We start from the raw sequence: 23039 nt of genomic DNA, 5'->3' as shown, positions 1-23039 counted from the left end.
AACAGAGTAAGCAACTAATTGCCTCGGGCTACCCCCTGCTGACGGAGAAGGCAATGGCACCCCACTCCAGTACTCTTGCCTGGAGAATCCCATGGACGGAGGGGCCTGGTAGGCTGCAGTCCATGGGGTCGCGAAGAGTCGGACACGACTGAGAGACTTCACTTTCACTTTTCACTTTCGTGCATTGGAGAAGGAAATGGCAACCCACTCCAGTGTTTTTGCCTGGAGAATCCCAGGGACGGGGGAGCCTGGTGGGCTGCCGTCTATGGGGTTGCACAGACGGAAGCAACTTAGCAGCAGCAGCAGCACCCCCTGCTGAATGACCTGGGTGGTTTTTCGTTTTTTCATACAGGATTTTTTTTTTTTTTTTTTTTTTTAAAAATTTCTGGGGTAGTTTAAACTCATACATGGTTCAATATTCAAGAGGTACAAAAAGGCTTGCAGTGCAAGAATCTCTCCAAATCTTGCTCTTAGCCACCTAGTTATCCAGCTGCTGCTGCTAAGGGCAATCAAAGGTATCAATTATTAATATAAGCCTTGAAAGGTATTTTATGCATATGTTAAATGTAAGTTCATTTCCTTCCTCATCCCCTCCTTACAAAAATGTAGTGTATGAGTCCCACTGTTTAAGAACATGAGTTTATTCCTCAAAACATCTCAAAGTTCCAGAATGACCTGTTTTTGTGGGTCAGGAAAATCCAACATACTTCATCATGAGTAGAAGCATAACACACAAAACAAAGTAAGAGTCAAACTTTTTCAGCTAATGATTGAAGATGCTTTTTAAAAAGCTCACAAAGCAAAGCAAACAACACAAAACTCTAATATAAATTCAAATGAGAAATTGCAGACATGAAAAAACACTATAACTCAGAAATTGAAAATCCTGAACAGAAATAGTCAGACAGTTGCACAAAGGGGTGACAGAATACTGGAAAGAAATTGATTAAAGGGACAAAAATTATTTTTAAAATGACTGAATGTTGTCTGCGAGGTAATAGATGCAATGTATTTAAATGGATATGGAGGACAGGAATAAAAGAGCTGGGAATAAGAAAACAAAGAAAAAAGGAAAAGAGCCCAAAAGAAGGTGACAATCACAAAAGTCAGAAAGTGTTCCAACACAGGAACAAATGGTGACTCTCAAGAAAGGTAAACAAACTAAAATACTGGTAAAGAACTAATATTTGAAATTATAATCCATGTAAATGTCCCTGAAATATAATGACATGAAACTGTGTGTTGAAGATAATTGAGGAAACTGGGTGAGGCATAGTTGAGAACAACTTTGCAACTTTTCCATAAATCTAAACCATTTTAAAAAATAGTTGTATTTTTAAAAGATTAACAGAGATCTTAATCAAAAGTAAAAATAAAATCTGAAGCAAATATTTCAAAAAGTAGTATTGAAAAGGCAGTAGTAATTGATACTTGATGGTTTCTTAGACTACGCTATTGAACCAACTTTCCAGGATCTAGGACCTAGAGAGTGTCATCTCTAGTGAGGATAACGCTTACTTACTTGAGACACTTCACTCAGAGATTGTCGTCTTCCCTGGTAGGGGAGATGACAATCTCTGAGTGAAGTCAGACACAGGAAGACAAATATATGGTATTGCTTATATGTGAAATCTAAAAAACTATAAATGAACTTATTTACAAAACAGATGTGGAGTCACAGATGGAAAAAATAAACTTACCAAGGGATAAGAGGGCTATAAACTGGGAGACTGGGGTTGACATGTATACACTACTAAATATAAAATAAGTAACTAATAAGAACCTGCTGTATAGCACGGAGACCTCTACTCAATACTCTGTAATAGCCTATATGTGAAAAGAGTCTATAAAAAAAGAAAAGAGTCCATATAGGTATAACTGAGTCCCTTTGCTACACACCTGAAACTAACACAGCATTGTAAATCAACTATAATCCAATAAAAAAATTTTTTTAATGTCTTACAGCAGAAAAATCCTCTCATTGAACAGGTAGGGAAGCTGAATAACACGCACGCACAGTACCTGTTTGAAGGCATCATTGAACTGCTGGGGCAACCTGGACCTCCCTGAAGAGAGGAAAACTCTGGAGAAGTGAAGTGCAATTTCTCCAGCCTCTTTCCTGCTGTAGAGATATGTCAATTACCTGGTACAGGTTGCAAGTTCTAGACTGCAGGTGGAGGTCTACTTTTTCTTTTTAAGTTTCTGTTAGAATATAATTGCTTTACTTTTAAGAGGCCAAGAAGTCAGCAGCACTGTATATATTCCCACAGGGCTAGAGAGGGAAAAGTTGGAAAAGTGCAAGTCGCTCAGTCGTGTCTGACTCTTTGCAACCCCATGGACTATATGATCCATGGAATTCTCCAGGCCAGAATACTGGAGTGGGTAGCCTTTCCCTTCTCCAGGGGATCTTCCCAACCCAGCGATTGAACCCAGGTCTCCTGCATTGCAGGTGGATTCTCTACCAGCTGAGCCAAAAGCTGGAAAACAGTGCTGTAACGTCAGCCAAGAATTAGATGCTGTGACCTCAGATATAAGGGACTTCCGTGGTGGGTTAGACTATAAACCATCTATTGCAAGGTAGGAGATCTGGGTCTGATCCCTGGGTGAGGAAGATCCCCTGGAGAAGAAAACAGCAACCCACTCCAGTATTCTCACCTAAAGAATCTCATAAACAGAGGAACCTGGCAGACTACAGTCCATGGGGGTCCCAAAGAGTTGGACACAACTGAGCGACTTACAGTTTCAGAGAGGTAAGAGGTACAGTGTTTTGTCCCTCCAGGCTTTTGACTTATCTTAAGCTACCCATGTCCGGGAATAAGAAAATATAATCAGAAAATGACTTAAAAGAAGAGTGGTGTTTAATTCACTTTCATGCTGCTGTGAGAAAAAAAATTCAAGTTCACAGTCCACCAATAAGAAAGTACCTGGGACAGGGGCTTTCCAGGTGGCTCAGTGGTAAAGAATCCACTTGCCAATGCATGAGACGCGGGTTCGATCTCTGGGTCAGGAAGATCTTTTGGAGAAGGAAATAGCAATCTATTTCAATATTCTTGCCTGGGTAATCCCATGGACAGAGGCTGATGGGCTGCAGTCCATGGAATCGCAGAAGAGTCAGACATGACTTAGAGACTAAACAACAACAACAATAAAAAAGGAAAGAAAGAAAATTCCTAAGACAGACAGGGTAATAGACAGAGAGACAAGGGGCGTAAAAAAGTTGAACAGAGTCTGAACAGAATCTCAGTGACCTATTGGCCTTAACAAATGGTATAACATGTTTAATTCGGTAACAGAAGATAGCAGAATTTCTTACTCTGGAAGTAGAAAAATGACAAAATTGCTCTTATTGAAGAGCAATCTTGAGTGTCTATTAATATTAACTATCCCCCAGTAAGGAAATCTGTATTGTTTGTATGTGCATGTTATCTGACCGTGCAAATTGCTGTAAAAGTTCACATACCTTCCACGGAATTAGGAATATCTTGGCCCCATTTGGCAAAGAAATTGGAGCCACCTCCTCCCCAAGGAAAGCAAACCAGCCTAAAAAGTGCATTACGATTCTGGTATAAGCAGTTCACAACTTTTTCATTCCTAGGGAGAAAATTCAAATATTTAACATGATGTAAAGTAAGTCCACCTGTCCTAACTGATTTAGGTGTGTTTTAACAGAAATTTTTATTCATTATAAGGAGACTGTATTCATATATAAAGGGATCACCTTTTTTTTTCCCCAACAAGAACAGCCAAAAAAATTTTTCGTGGATTCATTTTTAACAGTTAGTATATATAAACTTTGATAGATGTAAGTGAAATAGTCAAGTATCTATATGTAATATTTAGGAAATACATTTCATATGCACATTTAAAAGGGATAGATATGCTCATTTAGAAATCACCTTTTTCCCAATTCAGGGAATACTTGTATCTACACAGTTTTATCTCAATGTCTTCATGATTTCAGGTCATCTGTAAGTTTTCCAAAGCATGTAATTTTCACTCCCTTCTGAGTGTTAATTAAATACACCTTTTTGTATCTGCATATAATCATTGGAAATTTCACCACAGTGTCCAACTATCCTTCCACCTAGTATTCCAGATAATTGCTTTTTAAAAAATTCAATATATATATATTCAATATAAATATATGTACAAAACATTCAATATATATATGTTTGCATCATCCATAATTTAAACACTTCCTGTAAAGTCTTCACGTTGATCATTAAATTATTTACAAAGTTATATAGTCTTGCCAAATCAACCCTACTATCATGATTAAATCTCTCTTGCCTCTCTCTTTTTTAAGTTCCCATTTAGTCAGTTGATCTCTGTGCTGTGTTGTGCTTAGTCACTCAGTCATGTCTGACTCTTTGTGACCCCATGGACTGTAACCCTCCAAGCTCCTCTGTCCATGGGGATTTTCCAGGCAAGAATACTGGAGTGGGTTGCCATGCCCTCCTCCAGGGGATCTTCCCAACTCAGGGACTGAACCCAGGTCTCCTGCATTGCAGGTGGGTTCTTTACCAGCTGAGCCACCAGAGAAGCCCAAGAATACTGGAGTGGGCAGCCTATCCCTCCTCCAGGGGATCTTCCCAACCCAGGAATTGAACCAGGGTCTCCTGCATTGCAGGTGGATTCTTTACCAGCTGAACTACCAGGGACGCACCCCCAGTTGATCTCTACAAGCATCCAAAACTAACAATGATTGAGATTTTGTCAGGTTTACATGTATTCCTTAAAGAGGATTTTGGTTTTCATGATAAAAATAATAGAACGCTACTAATTATGAGAAACTTTACACAAACTTAAGCATAAGTTAAAACCTTTCTTGGGGGGAAGAATAACTTATGGAGAAAAACTCCTTGGCTTGTATTAGGGCATTTATGTTAATAATAGCTAATTTAAAGAGAAAAAAGGGCATTTTTTTTTTAAGGGGTTTTTAATGTGGGCCATTTTTAAAGTCTTGATTGAACTTGTTACAGTATATTTTTTATGTTTTGGTTTTTTGGCAGCCATGGGACATGTGGGATCTTAGCTCCCTGACCAGGGATCAGGCCCACTGCACTGGAAGGCAATGTCTTAACTACTGGATGGTCAGGGAAGTCCCCTCAAAGGGGTAATTTTAATGTTTTCTTTTGAAGAGGGACATTTTGTACTTGAGGCTACATTCCTTCTAACTAAAGGAGATCAATCCTGAGTGTTCACTGGAAGGACTGATGTTGAAGCTGAAACTCCAATACTTTGGCCACCTGATGCGAAGAGCTGGCTCATTTGAAAAGACCCTGATGCTGGGCAAGTTTGAGGGCAGGAGGAGAAGGGGATGACAGAGGATGAGATGGTTGGATGGCATCATCGACTCGATGGACATGGGTTTGGGTGGACTCCGGGAGTTGGTGATGGACAGGGAGGCCTGGTGTGCTGCAGGTCATGGGATCGCAAAGAGTCGGACACGACTGAGCGACTGAACTGAACTGAAATGATTATCAGCAAACTCACTGACCATGGATCAGCCCTAAATAAGAGCTTCATAGCTATCAACCATTTACTGGAAAAACACTAGAGTCATTTTTTAAAGGAGTACAAAACCTTCCATAGTGCCTTCCACAGTTTGGTAAAAACTGCATAGCTAATGGGTGAGTTTTCTGAATCTTATTTCTGGAAGCTATTGAAGAGTCTAGAAAAATGACTTGAATTCAACATTACTTTAAAACAAGTCCATATTTTTTAAAGCCAAGGAGCCCTACTTCAGTCTATTTCAATGACTTGCATTCTCATGAACAAAAATATCAGAATAAGTATAGCCTTGCCATACCTGAAGACTATGTAATCAGCAGAAGTAGTTCTGCTGATTACAGGAGTTCTATAAGGAAAACAATACAAAGCCATAAACACAAAATTAGGTTTAGACACTTTGATCATTGCTGTTTTTTTTAGTTGCTAAGTCATTTCCAACTCTGCAACCCCGTGGGCTATAGCCCTCCAGACTCCTCTGGCCATGGGATTTCTCAGGCAAGAATACTGGGTTACCATTTCCTTCTCCTGGAGATCTTCCCCACCCAGGGATCAAACCTGTGTCTCCTGTGTTGGCAGTCAGATTCTTTACCACTGAGCCACCAGCGAAACCGTTTGATCATTAGTTTCAAGATAAAACCACCTTTCTTTGCCTTGGGGGTGGGGGTAGGAGCTGCTCTTCACTTATTTAGAGCCGGGCCAGTGTCGCAGTGGGTCCTCAGAACCCACATTGATGGGGTGCCTACCCTCCACAGCAAACCCACGGTGAAGATCTCACAAGAAGGTAGTGCCTGGGAGGGTATTGCTCATTGCTGTGAAGCCTGGACAGTTAGCAGAACATTCTCATTCTTGGGCTCTTGCCTGTCCTCTGCCTCCGTCCAATCTCCTGTGTCTCCTGAGAAAAACAGACGCAGACCAAGAAAAGCTAACCTTCCCAAGCCAATCCTCTGGGTGGAAGCCTTCTGCCTGCACTTGCCTTCTCTTTGTCTTCCCCTTCTTCAGTTTTGGTTTCGGTTAAATCATAAAATTCTAAGACTTTAGAGTTGAGAGGTATTAGAGCAATCATTTAACCCACTATCAACAGCCTGATAGCTCAGTTGGTAAAGAATCCACCTGCAATACAGGAGACCCAGGTTTGATTCCTGAGTGGGGAAGACCTGCTGGAGAAGGGATAGGCTCACTCCAGTATTCTTGGGCTTCCCTTGTAGCTCAGCTGGTAAAGAATCCTCTCACAATGTGAGAGACCTGGGTTCGATCGCTGGGTTGGGAAGATCCCCTAGAGGTGGGGAAGGCTACCCACTCCAGTATTCTGGCCTAGAGAATTCCATGGACTGTGTAGTCCATGGGGTCACAAAGAGTCAGACACGACTGAGCGACTTTCACTTTCAACAGCCTAGTGACTAAGGCTGTGGAAACAAAGAGATCTGAATTCAAACCCGTTGATATGACATTAGGAAAATGACCTGAGTGACTGAAAATCTCAATGTCCCCATCTATAAAATGAGGACAATCATAGCGTCTTCCTTACACTTTGATTAAATGTCTCAAAAATACTCAGCATGGTTTTAGGAACCCACAAAACAAAAATGAATGTTTTCTATTAATCCTGGTTTGACAGTTGGAGAAATTGAGGTCAAGAGATGTTAGGTTACTCGCCCAGGGTCACCCGGCCAGTGACAAGTCAGGAATTAGAACACAAGTCCTGTTTATCCTAAGAGCTATTTCCCCACTTTATCCTTCTTCTTGTTTTCTCAGCATCAACAAGCAACAAGTGGACCCATAAGTGGCAGGGAGTGGATAGCACACCTGGGAGGCTTCAGATGACAGAGCCAGGGACACAGACGTCTACTCTACTTCTGGATGTAAATGGAATCTTACTTTCACATTTGTAGCCAAGTCATGGATTTACAGTTTCACATTAAGCTCACCACCAAGTCAGTACCATTTTACACAGTGAGTAGTTGGTACCATTTACTATACCTTACAGGACTTCCCTAGCGGTCCAGTGGTTAAGACTCTGCACTTCCAGTGCAGGGTTCGGTCCCTTGTTGGGGAAACTAGGATCCCACATGGTGTGGCAAAAACACAAATACCTTGCACTAGGGAGAATGGCCATCAAATGAGGTCTCTCTGAGAAGCCCCTTCCCATGTAAAAGGGCAACCTCCAGAGGCAGAGTATTAGAGCACCTGGGATTGGAAAAACCCAGACTGCACACAGTGACATACCTGATTGTCTCAGCTTTGTCTCTGCTCTCCATTTGTTGAGGAAATGGTACAAAATTGCTGCTCTCAGGAACTTTCTGGCCAGTGCCAAATTCAATACCTCTTTGGATATAAAACCTCTGATCAGCCTCGAGCACACTTTGAAATCTGTTGATTATTGCTCCAAGCCCTATTTGAAAAAAAGAAAAAAAAGAGGAGAAGAAATGGATTAGAAGCAACATGACAGATGTTATGTTGGAGTCGCCTGCCTCAGCTCACATTCAATCATCAGTAAGTGTTTCCATTAGCTGAACCCCTGGCTAGTACAGAGAAAGACAAAGATGCAACATTTCTAAAACTCCAGCTAGTAAATGCCCTGCAGCCAAATCAAACCAAGAACACTCAATACTGACTAGAAAATTGGGGTCTGAGGAGAGGTTTGAGTTTAAAATATTGGTGTCTTCATTTTCTAGATATTTACAAAATTTTAAAACTTAAGGAAGAATTAGGAGGTCTTAGAAAAACTTTACTGCTAATACCAAACTTCTGGGACGTCCCTGCTAGCTCAGTGGCTAAGAAACCACTTCCAAAGCAGGGGACATGGGTTCAACCCCTGGTCTGGAAAGATTCTATCTGCCATGGAGCATCTAAGCCCATGCCCCACAACTACTGAGCCCGTGTGCTCCCCAACAAGAGAGGCCACTGCAACAAGAAGCCCATGCACCGCAACAAAGAGTAGCCCCCACTCACTGCAACTAAAAAAATCGCACACACAGCAATGAAGACCAGTGCAACCAAAAATAAACAAATAAATAAAAAATGAAATATCAAACTTCCAACTCTGCAAGCTACAAATATTCAGAAAAGAAAGGAAGGATAATTACCCCCCCTAGTGGACTTTATCCTTTTACTTCCTAGAAGCTCCTTGAATCATGTCAAGGCCCTGGATCACTCAGCTGTGAGCCTCAGGAGTGTTCCCCGGAGACCAGGCTGATCTCTCAGTGTGCTGACTTCTTATAGTGCAGTGCAGAGCACCTGGAGGAACTGAAAGACCTGCTTAACTAGGGGAAGAGAGTTCCTGGAGGCGGGGATCAGCTTGTCACTCAGGTTGTTTTCTTAGTAAGAATGGCCTGGAGAAATTACAAATTCTCAAAAAACACCCCACCTGTATGATTCATTAGGATTCCGCTGACTCCTTAAGTAAGGACATAAAATGCCAGAAGAGACGGCTTTGTCTACCAAGAAAAATTGGCAATCAGAGGTTGGATGCATATTTTTTGTGTTTATGACTGAAGGCTGTTACTGAGGGCTACAGAACGGCAGTAAAATGAGGCTAAATTCCACCAGCTGTTTTTAATAGAAATAAGTAAAACCTATTCTTCTTTCTGATATCATCTTATTTTTGACTTGGCACATTATAGGCAGGAGAAGTGTTTACTTTTACTTAATAGGTCTTCCCTGGTGGTCCAGTGGTTGAGAATTTGCCTACAAATACAGGGGACATGGGTTCAGTCTCTGGTCCAGGAAGATCCCACATGCCACAGAGCAGCTAAGCCTGTGTGCCGCCGGTGCCAAAGCCTGCACACGCTAGAGTCTGCTCCACAACAACAGAAACCACCACAACAAGAAGCCCATGCACCACAACTAGAGAGTAGCCTGCGCACAGCAACAAAGACCCATCGTAATCAAAAATAAATACAAATTAAAAATTTACTCAATAGACTTTTTTTTTGACATGTCAATTGAGTAAATGTCAATTTACTCAGTTGACATTTTACTTCAATAGATATCACTGAAGTCCTGGGTCATTTCTCAACATTTGGAGTTATCCTCAGATAAAAGTGATAGTGACTCTGTCCTCAAGAAAAAAACAATAGAAGTGTCTATTTGATTGAAATCCTGGAGGAGAGAAGAGAGGGATGAGGTAGGGACAATATTCAGGAGACAGTGGCTTAGATTTTCCCACAACTGATACATTATACCAGTCCAAAGAGTAAAGATGCCCAGCACATTCTGAGCAGAATAGACTAAAAAGAAAAAAATGTATGTAATGATGAAACTGGAAAACAAAGACAAAGGGCAAATATTAAAAGCCCAGAGGATGAGGGGATGGACTATAATCTGGAAGGAACAGCAGAGTGGAAAGCTAGCACTAATCTCTTCAAGTGCTAAAAGAAAAATTGCTAAATTGGGATTTTCAGAACAACTCTCAAGGCAGGGAAAATCAGAAGAATCAGACTTGAAAGAGATCAAAACCTGGAGCAGAAGGATGTAAAACTCACCTCCCCCCAAGTCTACACAATGTTGGAAAGATGGTCTCTGCAATAAATGGTGCTGGGAAAACTGGACAGCTACATGTAAAAAAATGACACTAGATCATTCTTTAACTCCATACACAAAACTATGCTCAAAATGGATTCAAGGCCTAAATGTGAGACTGAACACTATAAAACTCCTGGAGGAAAACATAGGAAAAACACTCTGACATAAAGTGTAGCAACATCTTTTTTGACTCGTCTTCCAGAATAATGGAAATAAAAACAAAAATAAACAAATAGGGTCTACTTAAAAGCTTTTGCACAGCAAAGCAAACAATAAACAAAATGGAAAAACAACCAACAGATTGGGAGAAAGTATTTGCAAATGATGCAACCAATAAGGGATTAGTCTCCAAAATTTGCAAACAGCTCATGACACTTAACAGCCTCAAAAGAAATAACCTACTCAAAAAATGAGGAGAAAACATAAATAGAAGACATTTCTCCAGAGAAGATATACAGATGGACAATAGCACATGAAAAGACATTCAAGATCACTAAGTATTAGAGAAATGCAAATCAAAACTACAATGAGATATCACCTCACACCAGACAGAATGGCTATCATCAAAAAAGCCACAATCAATCAATGCTAGAGAGGGTATGGAGAAAAGGGCACCTCCTACACTGTTGAAAATTGCTAGTTTTCAGTTTAGCAAGTTGCATAGCATGGCCAAAAAAAAAAAAAACCCAAATAAACAACAACATCAAAATCCAGATGCGGAAAAATTCCTATTGAAAGCTAACTGGAAAATAGCAGAAGGACTCCTGTAACAATCAAGGCTGTAAGAAAGATACACACATATTTGGGTAAAACAGGAAGAAAAACATTGGGTCAGGACCTGTGTCCCTTGAAGGGGGCTAAGAGGAGAAAGGGGATTGGACGTGTGGACGCTGCCCCAGGGAGTGAGCAGGTCAAGGCTCAGACTGAGCATCCCTGTCCTGGGGTCCTATGTGGAGAGACAAGCCCCCTTGCCTGGTTGGAGAATCTCTGGCACAGGTAAAAAGGCTGGAGCAGCCCGGACACCACTTAGGAATGCACAGGTGCTGGCTGGCCCCCAGGTAGGATGGGGAGAGGTCTTCCCCGACCACCTTGCTGTGTTCCCCAGCCTGCATGGAGCAAATGTAACAACACTCATATCAGGCAAAATAGACTAAAACAAAATCTATAACAAAAGGCAAAGGCATTATAAGTAAATCAATACAAGAAGAGGATATTACACACATAATACAGGAGCACCTAGCATATAAAGCAAATACTGAGACATAAAGGGAGAAATTAACAATAGTACAGTAATAGTAGTGTATTATTAGTATATTATTATTATAATAATACAATAGTAGTAGCATATTAGTAGTATAGTATTATTATAATAATGCATTAATACCCTCTGACATCAATGAAGAGATCGTCCAGATAGAAAATCAGGCAATAGTGGTCTTAAGTGACGCAGTACAGCAGTTGGACTTAATCTATAGGATATTGCATCCAAAATCAGCAGAAACATATTCTTCTCTTTTCTTCCCTAAAATTTTATTTATTTATTTTTGGCTGTGTGGGCTTTCTTTAGTTGTGGTGAGCAGGGGCAACTTTCTAGTTGCAGAATGTAGGCTTCAGTAGTTGCAGCATCCAGGCTCTAGGACAAAGGTTCAATAGTTGCAGTGCGTGGGCTTAAGTTTCACTACAACAAATGAGATCTTCCTAGATTTTGGATTGTACCCATGTTTCCTGCATTGGCAGGCAGATTCCTTATGACTGAGCCTCCAGGCAAGTCCTCAGCATCACTAATTACTGCTGCTACTGCTGCTAAGTTGCTTCAATTGTGTCCGACTCTTTGCAACCCCATAGACGGCAGTCCACCAGGCTCCTCTGTCCCTGGGATTCTCCAGGCAAGAATACTTGGAGTGGGTTGCCATTTCCTTCTCCAATGCACACATACATGCTAAGTCGCTTCAGTCATGTCCAACTCTCTGCAACCCCATGGACAGCAGCCCACCAGGCTCCTTTGTCTAGAGACATGCAAATCAAAACAACAATGCAATATCACCTCACACCTGTTAGTATGGCTGTCATCAAAAAGTCTACAAATAATAAATGTCAGTGAGGATGTGGAGAAAAGGGATCCCTTGTACACTGTTGGTGGAAATATAAATTGGTGCAACCGCCGTGGAAAACAGTAGAGGTTTGTCCACAGAGCTACCATATGATCCAGTATATATATATCTAGAAAAATGAAAACACTAATTTGAAAAGCTGCATCTAACCCAGTGTTTATAGCAGTACTATTTCCAGTATCCAAGACATGGAGGCAAGCTAAGTGCCCACCAACTGAGGAATGGATAAAGAAGGTTTGATATAGAGATAGATGGGCTTCCCTGGTGCCTCAGACGGTAAAGAATCTGCCTGCAATGCAGGAGCCCTGGGTTTGATTCCTGGGTTGGAAAGATCCCCTGAAAAAGGGGATCTCTACTCCAGTATTCTTGCCTGGAGAATTCCATGGACAGAGGATCCTGGCAGGCTACAGTCCATGGGGTTGCAAAGAGTTGGACATGACTGAGCAAATAACACTTTGACTTCATATATATAGATATCACAATGGAATATTACTTAGCCATAAAGAGGAATGAAATTCATGTTGCAATTTGCAGCAACACAAATAGACCTAAAGATTATAAAATAAGTTAGACAGAAAAAGACAAATACTGTATGATACCACTTATATATGGACTCTGAAAAATAATACAAATGAGAGTATATTCAAAACAGAAACAGATACATACGTATAGAAAAAACTTGGGGTTACCAAAGGGGAGAGGAAAGGGGGAGGAACAAATTAAGGATCTAGTGGTAAGAGATACAGACAACTAAGTATAAAGGAGAAAGCAACAAGGATATATTGTAAAGCACAGGGGATTATAGCCATGGTCTTGTACTAAAAATGGAGTATACTCTGCAAAAATACTGAATCACTCAACTATACACATGAAAATAATATAATATTGTAAATCAACTATACTTCAGGAAGCAGAAGCAGGGCAAAATAAAGACATTTTCAAGTGTCTTTTCTAAGTTTGCCACCCAGAAGACATTCTCTAAATTAAATTTTAAAGGAAATAAATACTTTGGGCAGAAAGTAAGTGACTGCAGATGGGAGATTTTGAGATGCAAAAAGAAATTTAAAAAGACAATGGTAAATAAGTGAGCCAATGTAAATAAACATTAATTGCATAAAGCAGTAACTGTAATTTCTAGTTGGCCTTAAAATATATATGGAATTAAAATATTGAACAAAATAATGTATATGTCAAGAGCAAGTAAAGGAATTTCTTTTTTTTTCCTTTGAGGTTTTATTAAGTTTAGACTGATAAGTATGCATGTTTTAATTTCTAAGGCAAGTTTCTTGAAAGAACAGAAACATACCATATGCCACCCAAACTGGAAGAGAGGACTGTTTAGTGAATCAAAAAGAGAAAAGTAAGGAAAAACATAGAAAACACAATAAACACAGGTAAACATAGAAAACACAGGTAAAACAAACAGAAAACACAATACAAGATAGCAGATTAAACCCCAAATATCACTGCCTGTGCTTTTTAAAATATTTTCATTTGTTTGTTTGACTATGCCAGCTTTTAGTTGTGGCACACAGGATCTTTAGTTGTGGCATGCGAACTCTTAGTTGAGGCACGTGGGATCTGGTTCCACGATCAAACCCGGGTACCCTGCACCGGGGGCGAGAAGTCTTAGCCATTAAACCACCAGGGAAATCCCAGTTTTATATTACATATTAATGGGCTAAATTCTCTAAGTATGACACAAAATTGTCAGGTTGAATTAAAAAGTAATCCAGCTATAATGCTGGGTATATAAGATGTATCTAGGAAGATATCATTCTTAAGATTTAAAAATAATTTCAAATGTAAAACAGTCAATGCCAGGCTCTGGCACAGAGGAAGCATGTTCTGAAATGTTTTGGCTACCAGCTAGGCAATGGAAAAGAAGGCCTGCGGAATGGCGTGTGAGAGAACAAGGCGGAAAGAGCAACAGGTGCCTGAGCCCCGGAGGTGAGCTGGTGCACGGTAACTGAGAAATCAAAAGGATTTGTGCACGGATGGAAGGCGGAGCCTGGATGTAAGTAGGAGGCAGATTGTGGACAGCTTTGTGAGCAAGCAATCTGAAGAATTTGGGGCTTGGTCTTAAGACAAAGAGAAGATGACCTGCGTCATCTTTCAGGGTGATGGCTCTGATGACAAGGTCACGGCGAAGAGCATGTTAGGAGGCTGTTGTAATAATTCAGGAGAGGAAGGATGATGCCTTGGGCTAACATTCTGACATTAAGAAACACTCACAGAACAATTGTGAAGGGCCAGGCATCACTCACACTTTTAACGCGCTGTCTTTTATTGTGGTTGCTAATTTATTAATGTGGCCGTGCTGGGTCTCGGTTACAGCACATGGGGTTTTTGTTGTTGTTGTTATTTTATTTATTTAACTGAGGCTGTGTTGGGTCTTCACTGCTGCGAGGGCTTTCTCTAGTTGTGGTGAGCAGGGGCTACTCTCTAGTTGTGGTGCACAGGCTTCTCATTGTGCTGGCTTCCCTAGGTGCAGAGCACAGGCACGGACTCTAGGCGTGTGGGCTCAGTAGTCGCAGCTACCTGGGTCTAGAGCACAGGCTCAGTAGTTGTGGCACATGGGATGAGTTGCTCTGTGGCAAGTGGGACTTTCCTGGATCAGGTATCGAACCTGTGTCTCCTGCATTGGCAGGCAGAGTCTTTACCACTGAGCCACCAGGTAAGCCCAGCACACAGGATCTTAACTGCAGTTTGCAGGATCTAGATCCCTGACTGGGGATTGAACCTGGGCCCCCTGCATCGGAAGCTCAAAGTCTTAGCTACCAGACCACCAGGGACATCCTGTGTTAAGTCTTTTAACTTTTACAGTTATGTGAACATTCTTCCCCCACATGATGAAGGTATTATTATTATATTATTTTTCTATTATAAAATTGTATTTGTGTATAAGTTTTTATATATGTCTCTACACACACACACACACACACACATGCATATTGTGGCTGCACTGAGTGGCTTGTGGAATCTTAGTTCCCCAACCAGGGATTTTACCCACACCCTCGAAGTAGAAGCACAGAGTCCAAACCCACTGGACCACCAGGGAATTCTGAAGGTATTATTATTACCTACATTTTAATTTAAAGAAACTAAGGCACAGAGAGGTGCAGTGACTAAAAGACATATGTTGGCAAGCAGTAGACCCAGCTAGTCTGGCTTGAGAAGCTCTTAAACCCCAGTGCCCACCTCTACTGTGCGTTATGTGCCACGACAGCCTCCTTCCCTGGCATCTGTGGGATCTGGTGCTTTATTAGGCATGGTGAGTGTGGAAGAGCTACAAACAGTGTGACTCCCAGCTTTCTGACTTAACCAATGGATGGGGTATGTGGCGGTGCCGTCAGGTCTTGAGATGGAAAACAGCAGAAATGGTCTGTGGGGAAAGGCGAGGTGTTTAGTATCAGATTATTAAGGTTAAGTGTTAGTTGCTCAGTCGTGTCTGACTCTTTGTGACCCCATGGAGTGTGGCTCACCAGGCTCCTCTGTCCATGGGATTCTCCAGGCAAGAATACTGGAGTGGGTTGCCCTGCCCTCCTCCAGAGATCTTCCTTGCCTAGAGTTCAAACCCAGGTCCTACATTATCATTCCCAAGGTGGACTCCAGTATTCTTGCCTGGGCAGTCCCAGGGCCAGAGGAGCCTGGCAGGCTACAGTCCACGGGGTATCAAAGACTCCGAATGGACTCAACAGCAACATCTGTGAGGCACCCATGGAGGGATTTCCAGAGAGTATTCGACCACAGGGACTTGAATCTCAGGGGTGTGTCTGGGTGTACCTTAAATTCATACTACACTACTAAGTATTTTAAATGACCCAAGTTTGTTCCTTTTTTATGCCTGAGTAACATTCCAATCAGCAGCTTCCTGACAGGCATCACTGAGTACAATTTAATGGCAGAAACCAAACAGGTCTCTGGTTCCCAAGAGAGAAAGTTTGCCCCACAGTGCTCATTCCTACTGGGGATGCTGAACCACAGCTGCACCGTCTGGCCCTCTTGCAGCTTCAGCCTGAAACTGGCAGCTGTGTGTTAGAACAGCTATTCCCCATGGTCCATCGTGGAACAGGATTGGGCTTCTCTTGGCAGGGAGGCAGTTTCTACCACGGACCAAGGCCTATGAGCTGAGTCCCACTACAGAACAGATACCCTACAATGAGTGATTGCGAACACTGCTCTCTAGTACCGTGGCGGCCAGCTGGCACCAGCACTTATGAAGAGTGGCCAAGAAGGAAGTGGCTTTTGCATTTGTTAAGGAAGATTGGCACCATCTGAGCTTACCATAAAGCTTATGGGGAAAGTGCTGATCATGTGGACTCTGTGAACCAAAATTGCATGTCATAGTCCCAAGGGCCATGATTGTGAAATGAGTCTTGCTGCAGAGGTACTGTGGCAATTACTAATTACTAAGCTAATTACTAAGAGTTAATTACTCTAATTACTAAGAGCATTCCAGACAAAAACTGCTTGAGCAACTTCTTTGAAGTTTTTTTAAAAGTTTGGCCTCACTCCAAACTTTTTGAAGTCATGTGGGATCTTAGTTCTCCAACTAGGGATCAAACCCACGACCTCTGCATTGAAAGGCAGAGCCTTAACCCTTGGACAACCAGGGAAGTCCCCCTGGATTGAACCTTAACCTGAAACAAAATGTCAGAAATGGCACACCATGGATGGTTCAAGACTGTGTTTGTTACTGGCTTTATCTATGCTGTGTCAATGTCTGTTTCCTGAAGCTGCTGTAATAAATCACCATAAACTGGTGTGCAGAACAACATGAGCTTATTCTCTTACCGTACTAGAAACCAGAAGTCTAAAAGGGGTCTTATTTGGCAAAACCAAGTGGTTTGCAGAGCTGTGTTTCTTTTGGAGACTCTAGGAGGGGAGAATCAATTTTTGGCCTTTTCTAGCTTCTAGGGGCTTTATGTGGTTTTGGGGGGGGGGGGGCTTTTGGCTTCTGCCTTACCTCTCTCAGACCTCTGCTTCTTTCATCACATCTCCTCTGACTCTGACTTGTCTGCTGCCCTCTTTAAGGACCTGGGTGATTTCATGGGGTCTGCTGAGGTTTTTCAGGTTAATGTCCATATATCAAGTTCTTTATTTAATCACATCTGCAGTGTTTCTTTAGCCAGGTAAAGTGCCATACCCACAGGTTCCAGGGTTAAGGATGTGGCTGTCTTTGGGGTCAATTATTCTACTGTGGTAAATTTTTTAAAAAGCATGATTGGGTTCAGAAGACCTACTATGCTCAGCACCTACTGGTTTGTCAAATCTGGAAAATGATAGACCAGCTTTGTGATCCTGACCAGAGAGGTACAGAAAAATGACTTGAAACAAGTGGTAAATAAGATGACACCAGGCAGCGTGTGAAAGGCTTACAAGAGGCTTGCTAGTCTATTTATCCTTTCCATCATGTGTCTGTTCTGAAAAGGCACAACTTTGAGGAAAACTAATGGAGCTTCATAAGGACACATAGTTCTGGAAGAGGAGCCCTGGAGTTGAATGAATTGATAAATATGAGCTTGAGAGAGTCAGTTCCTGGGTAGGTTGATAAGAAGTCTGGGGTCCCTGAGGAGCAGATAGGAGTCTGGAGTTCTCAAGGAGGAGAAAAGGACACTTCTTTCTTTCTACATTGCTTTCTCATAGTTAATATAACATTGTATCCTGCTTGAGGACATGTTTCTCCTTCTTGAGAACCTTCTGACTAATCCTGTCATCTTAAAATGTATATTATGGGAGTGGGTCTGTTAAGACCTTTACAGCCTTGAGACATTCTCTTGATTTATTGTTAATAACCAGTTGAAAGGTATATAACTCTGTTGCGAAGACTAGCAAGGGGGGCACTCTCGGTCTCCCTTCTGATGTCTATGTCAGCTTTCTCTGTCCCTTTTTATACTGTAAGAAAACTCTGCTACATATAAGCTCTTGAGTGACCAAGCCTGGTCCCTGGTCCCAAGCTAAATCTTCTTCTTCAGAGAGCCAACGTATCCAACATCGTTCATCTGTAAGCTATCAAGCTCATGACGTGAAATCTATTCAATGGTCAGAACTTATCATTGGAGACAGGTAAAAAGTCTTGTGCAGGCATGCATGCTAAGTTGCTTTATTTGTGTCTGACTCTTTCCCAACCCCATGAACTGTAGCCCACCAGGCTCCTCTGTCCAGGGGATCCCAGGCAAGAATACTGGAGTGGATTGCCATGCCCCACTTCAGTGTATCCTCCCGACCCAGGAATTGAACCCAGGTGTCCTGCATTTCAGGTGGATTCTTTACCATCTGAGCCACTAGGGAAGCCCAGTGACAAAAATTTACAATAAAAGGCTATCTTTCATCTATTTAATTTCAAAGTCCTCAGGACTCACTGATCTGGGGGCACTTAAGTCTCCTAGGCTAATAGCCTTCCTTGTACTTGGGCTATTTCTGCAGTGATTAAAGGAAGCACTGGAACATATTTCCTGTGGTAGTGATTCAAGGGCGACCCAGAAGCTGACCCAGGACAAGGTTTCAAGTCCAAGGAAGTGACTCAGAGGGAGAGGACCAGCAGGGCAGTGCGAGAAGGGGTGAGGAAGAGAGATAACCAGTTGCCTATGTCATCCAGTGAGATACTGTGGCACGTGACTAGAGATTAACCTCAGGACATTAACGTTCCTCTAGAGGAAGCAGGTGGCTGACACCTCTCTGCCCCAGGCACCATCATTTCTTGGCAATTCAGTGAAAAGCAAAGGAATCTAGAGGCAAGAGAAAGCTCCCAGGCCACAAAATACAGATCTGGCAGTTCAAAGTGATGGTCTAGTGAAGTGGTAAAGGGTGGGGGGCTGGGGGTGGGCCTAACCTCTACACAGCCACTTGAGTGGTTTCCTGGGGAGGCTTTCTCTTCCCCTGCACAACTGTTAACTTTACCACAGTTAAAACAGGAAGAACCAGACTGAGGCGGGCATCAGCGGCATGCTACTGCAGTTATATTTTAGAACAAAGGGAGATGATTACCAGAGACCAACTTTTGATGTCTCAAAACATTCCATCAGAGTCTGCACTTGGGACTATTTTGTAAAATGACACTTACATGATGTCAAATGAAACAACGGATTTTTAAAAAAGATCATGGCAAGTAATACTGAGAAGAGAGGCTAGTAAGCATAAATTTTCACTTTGTGGACTTCCTTGTCGTCGCACTCCCTCTGTTTGTTGTAGTAATAGAAAGTATTGTCCCTTCTCTGAAGCTTCTTCACATATCCTGTCTCTGGCCAACGATCTACCTGTACATCCAAAACCAAAACACAAATATTGTAATGGTCCTTTTATATAATTGTTCACTATCAAACATTAAAAATTGCAAGTCACATCAAACAACAAGGCACAAAATTAAAAAATACTTGAGCTCTTAGTGATGTCTTACACTTGTAGACACATAGACACACATACATAAAAAACACACATACAACACACTTGTCTCACATTGTAACCTTATACTGAAGGACTATTAGTTCAATGCTTCTCCCTAGATCCCAATTTCTAGGTTTAAATTTCTACTCTGCAGCCAAGATAAAACTTTCAGAATAATCTAAACTTTATTCTTCTTATATTTACTAACTATTTTATGCATTATTACTTACTAACTTCTGAAAATAATACCTAAGGAGGGAATTAGGGCTAGGCCGAGGCAACAGGAAGAAGCTAGCCTGGATGTCTCTAAAGGTGAATGTGTATCTCATGTCCATATTTCAAGTGCACACCTTGAAACTCAATTTTTCATAGAAATTTGAGGTAATGAACAAAGTCTTCAGCAATCTCTTCTTAGCTTCTCCTCCTTAGTTTTTCTCATTTGCCGTACAGGTTTGCTTACTTGATTGTTTGGCTTGATCCAGTTTGGACCTTTTTTTTTCCCCTTCCTCTGTGAAGTCAATGCATTTCTGCTCTGGTTAGATATGTTGCTTCCGGATGGTGTGACGTCTACTCCATCACTGTCAAAACCCAAGCTGGAGGCTGCTCATCCAAATCCAGTGACGTGACTGGCAGAGGCTGGCACCAGGTTGAAGGTGGTCAGGAAGAGGGAATTCAGTGACCATGGAGCAAATACGGTGATCTACCAGAGCTTTCGCTTCACACAAGCTACAGTTCACGTGCCTCCGAATTCAAACAACAGGGAGGGACATCCCCAGCAGTCCAGTGATTAAGACTTTGTGCTTTCACTGCAAGGGGCAAAGGTTTGATACCTGGCTGGGGAACTAAGATCCCACAAGCTGCATGACCAAAATCCCCCCCCCACCCCCGCCAAACTACAGTTAGAAGCTCTGGGCATTAGCTCCTCCTGTCTTCAGAATCTAGAGGGGGAGACCAGAGCCAGATAAGTAGAATCTCATGGGATATAATCCAGAACCAAAATGGGAACAAGTAACAGCGCTGGAGAAGGAGAAAATTAGGAAGGGCCTGCTGAGGTGCCTCTGGAGGCTTCTACTGCCCCAAAGATCAAGTGGAAACTTATTAAGGTGACATACAAGGGTCCCCATCTCCCCATCAGCCTTTATCCTTATGCCCCACCACTGAACCACTTACTATTTACCAAGGCCACCAGTCCAGCCTTCCATGGCCTTATACCCATTCCCTCTGCCTGGAAAATGAGTCCCACCCTCAGCACCCCCACCACCTGTCTTACTTAAACAAGTATTTGTGGGTTATACACACTGCACCAAGACAGAAAGATTATGAATTAAAAACAGCTACTGAACTCACTGGGCCTAATGTCTATGAGATAGACTCATCAGCAAAGCATGTGATGCACTTCAAGGTCAGGGCCCTGAGGCCTGACAAAGTTGAGGGGGTCAGGAAGGGCCTCGAGCAGGTGACAAATTTATTCATTTGGCTGCACTGGGTCTTAGTTGCAGCATATAGGATCTAGTTCTTTGAGCAGGATTCCAACAGGGGTCTCATGCGTTGGGAGAACAGGAGTGTCGGCCACTGAAACACCCTGGAAGTGACCTTTTAACCCACATCTAAAGAATTCCCACCAAAAGGAGTACCTATTCGGGAAGAGCATCCCAGGGAACTGCATTAAAGGAAATAATGTCAGTGTCGCTGGGGCATGGATGTGAGAGTAGAGAAATACTGAGAAAGGGAAGGACCAGATGGTGAAGACGCCTGCAACCCTTACAGTGGGAGCGGCTGTCACGTTCAAAGCAGAGGAACAGCACAGCTACAAAGACGGCATACAAAGACCTTGGTGGACTCGAGCCAGGAGGAATCTTTACCAAGACTGAAAGCAGCAAAGAGGAGTCGGAATAGTCCTGGGAAGACATGACAGTGACCTTCACCAGAGTTGCCGGTGGACGGAAACACATGCTAGTTGAAACAGGAGGTACAATCCGCCCGACTTAGTGATCAACTGGGAGTAAAGCAGGGAGGACTCAGTTTCCGGATCTGGTAATCGATCCCCGAGGTCATCTCTCTCTGGTCTGCCGTCTATCTAGTGCCAACCTACTATTAGCACACACGACTGGAGTTATTTTCTTGTCGGCCTCCACTTCCAGGCTGCGGAGAACAGAAGGGCCGGGTGGGGCTTTGTCTGATTGCTTCTCGTATCCAAAAGACGCGCAACTCCAAACAGAGCAGAGCCTGAGCCCAGGCCGGGACGCAGGAAAACACGCCGGGACGGGGAAGCCCTAGGGACTGGGGGCCTAGACAACTTTGCGCGCGCCTGGCCGAGTCGCCGGTTCGATCCCAACCAGAGCGACCCCTCCGGATCTCACATCCCAGCGCAGAGCCCTCCACTCACGTCTGCCCCGGCACCGGCTCCACGTGGCCGCGCTGCGCGTGCGTAGAGCTCACTCCTTGCCCGGCCTTTGCCTTCCAATGCGGTGGGGCAGGGGATGGAACCGCTCAGAAAACACTTTACATTCTTTTGCATCCGACCACTCCCAAACCGGAGAGTCTGTCTGCCCAGGGCGTCGCGACAGTTTCAGGAGTTTAGGAGCTGGGTGGAGGCGCTGGGAAAGGCCCTCCAGCGGCAGTGCGCAGGCGCAAGGTGTGTCTCGCGAGATCTCCAGTTGCCTGGGAACGGGCGGCCAGCTATCCGCTGTCTGTCCTGGGGACCACTGTACCCGTTAGACTCCAAAGGCTAATTCTCTCTCCAGTCGCCGCTCCTTTCTAACCCAATTTCTGCCTTTCAGCGCCTGGTAGTCTGAGCCCCTCTCGCTTTTCTGTTTTCGGCTTGCCAAAGAGACGCTAAACCAGTGCCCCCTTCACCGCGTCTCTGCCGAATCCCTGGCAATGTGGAAATAAAGATAAAGGGGAGATGGGGAGGTGGTGAGGAAACCATGCACTTACAAGCAACGATGTAGACCATCTTGAGCCTCCGTAAAGAGGCGAATAAAGGCTATCTTGAATTCTGTGACAGCAGTTCAGAGAATTCCAAATACTGTGACTACTTCAGCCAATGGAGGCTTGAATGGTTACGAACGGAGTCGCTGGGAAGTCAGACAATTAATTGTAAGACAGCTGAAGAACATTTTCAAGATCAGGGATCTGAATCTGTTGACTTACTCTTGTCAAGACCGAGACCATAGTTTGCTTCTGACCTAATAAGCCTCCTCCCTCCTCATACCCTTTCTTTTCCTTTTCCAGTCTAACTTAGCACTTTTATTCCTCTTCTAAATATCTTCCTGTTTTTCTCAATCGCTTCACCGCTCGTTTTGTTTCGCATCTTTGGTCTGTACAGCTTCAATTTTCATCACCTACATAGTACCCGGCTGGCCGTAAAGTAAACAAAACAAGGAGCTGTGCGTGTGGTCAGAGTATTGCAGGTTACGCGGGGTAAAGTATAGTGTGATTTTTTTTTTCTTGTCAATTAGAAAAATTAAAAAAAACCACCTTAGGAGTTTGAGTGTAACAGGCTTT

General features: G+C 42.9%; 1 protein-coding gene across 6 annotated transcripts in view; it reads right to left on the bottom strand.

Moving 5' to 3' along the window:
- The window catches only part of LOC122681636 (S-acyl fatty acid synthase thioesterase, medium chain-like), a 39426-nt gene extending 17256 nt beyond the window's left edge, over positions 1 to 22170 (bottom strand). For 2 of the 6 annotated variants that reach the window (XM_043883907.1, XM_043883912.1), the window contains exons 1-3: positions 21919 to 22170; positions 7738 to 7903; positions 3461 to 3591 (exon numbers count right to left, since the gene is read on the bottom strand). In XM_043883907.1, coding sequence (XP_043739842.1) covers positions 3461 to 3591; positions 7738 to 7769 — 163 coding nt within the window. In that variant the 5' untranslated portion in view covers positions 7770 to 7903; positions 21919 to 22170. Of the gene's footprint in view, positions 1 to 3460; positions 3592 to 7737; positions 7904 to 19882; positions 19902 to 19992; positions 20339 to 21394; positions 21623 to 21918 lie in introns of those variants that run through there. The other 4 variants (XM_043883909.1, XM_043883908.1, XM_043883910.1 and 1 more) reach the window with 4 other exon arrangements.
- Between the last annotated feature and the right edge of the window lie 869 nt (positions 22171 to 23039).

This window comes from Cervus elaphus, chromosome 23 (genome assembly GCF_910594005.1).
Source record: "Cervus elaphus chromosome 23, mCerEla1.1, whole genome shotgun sequence".
Classification (NCBI taxonomy): domain Eukaryota; kingdom Metazoa; phylum Chordata; class Mammalia; order Artiodactyla; family Cervidae; genus Cervus; species Cervus elaphus.
This window is presented reverse-complemented; position numbering and strand designations above follow the sequence as displayed.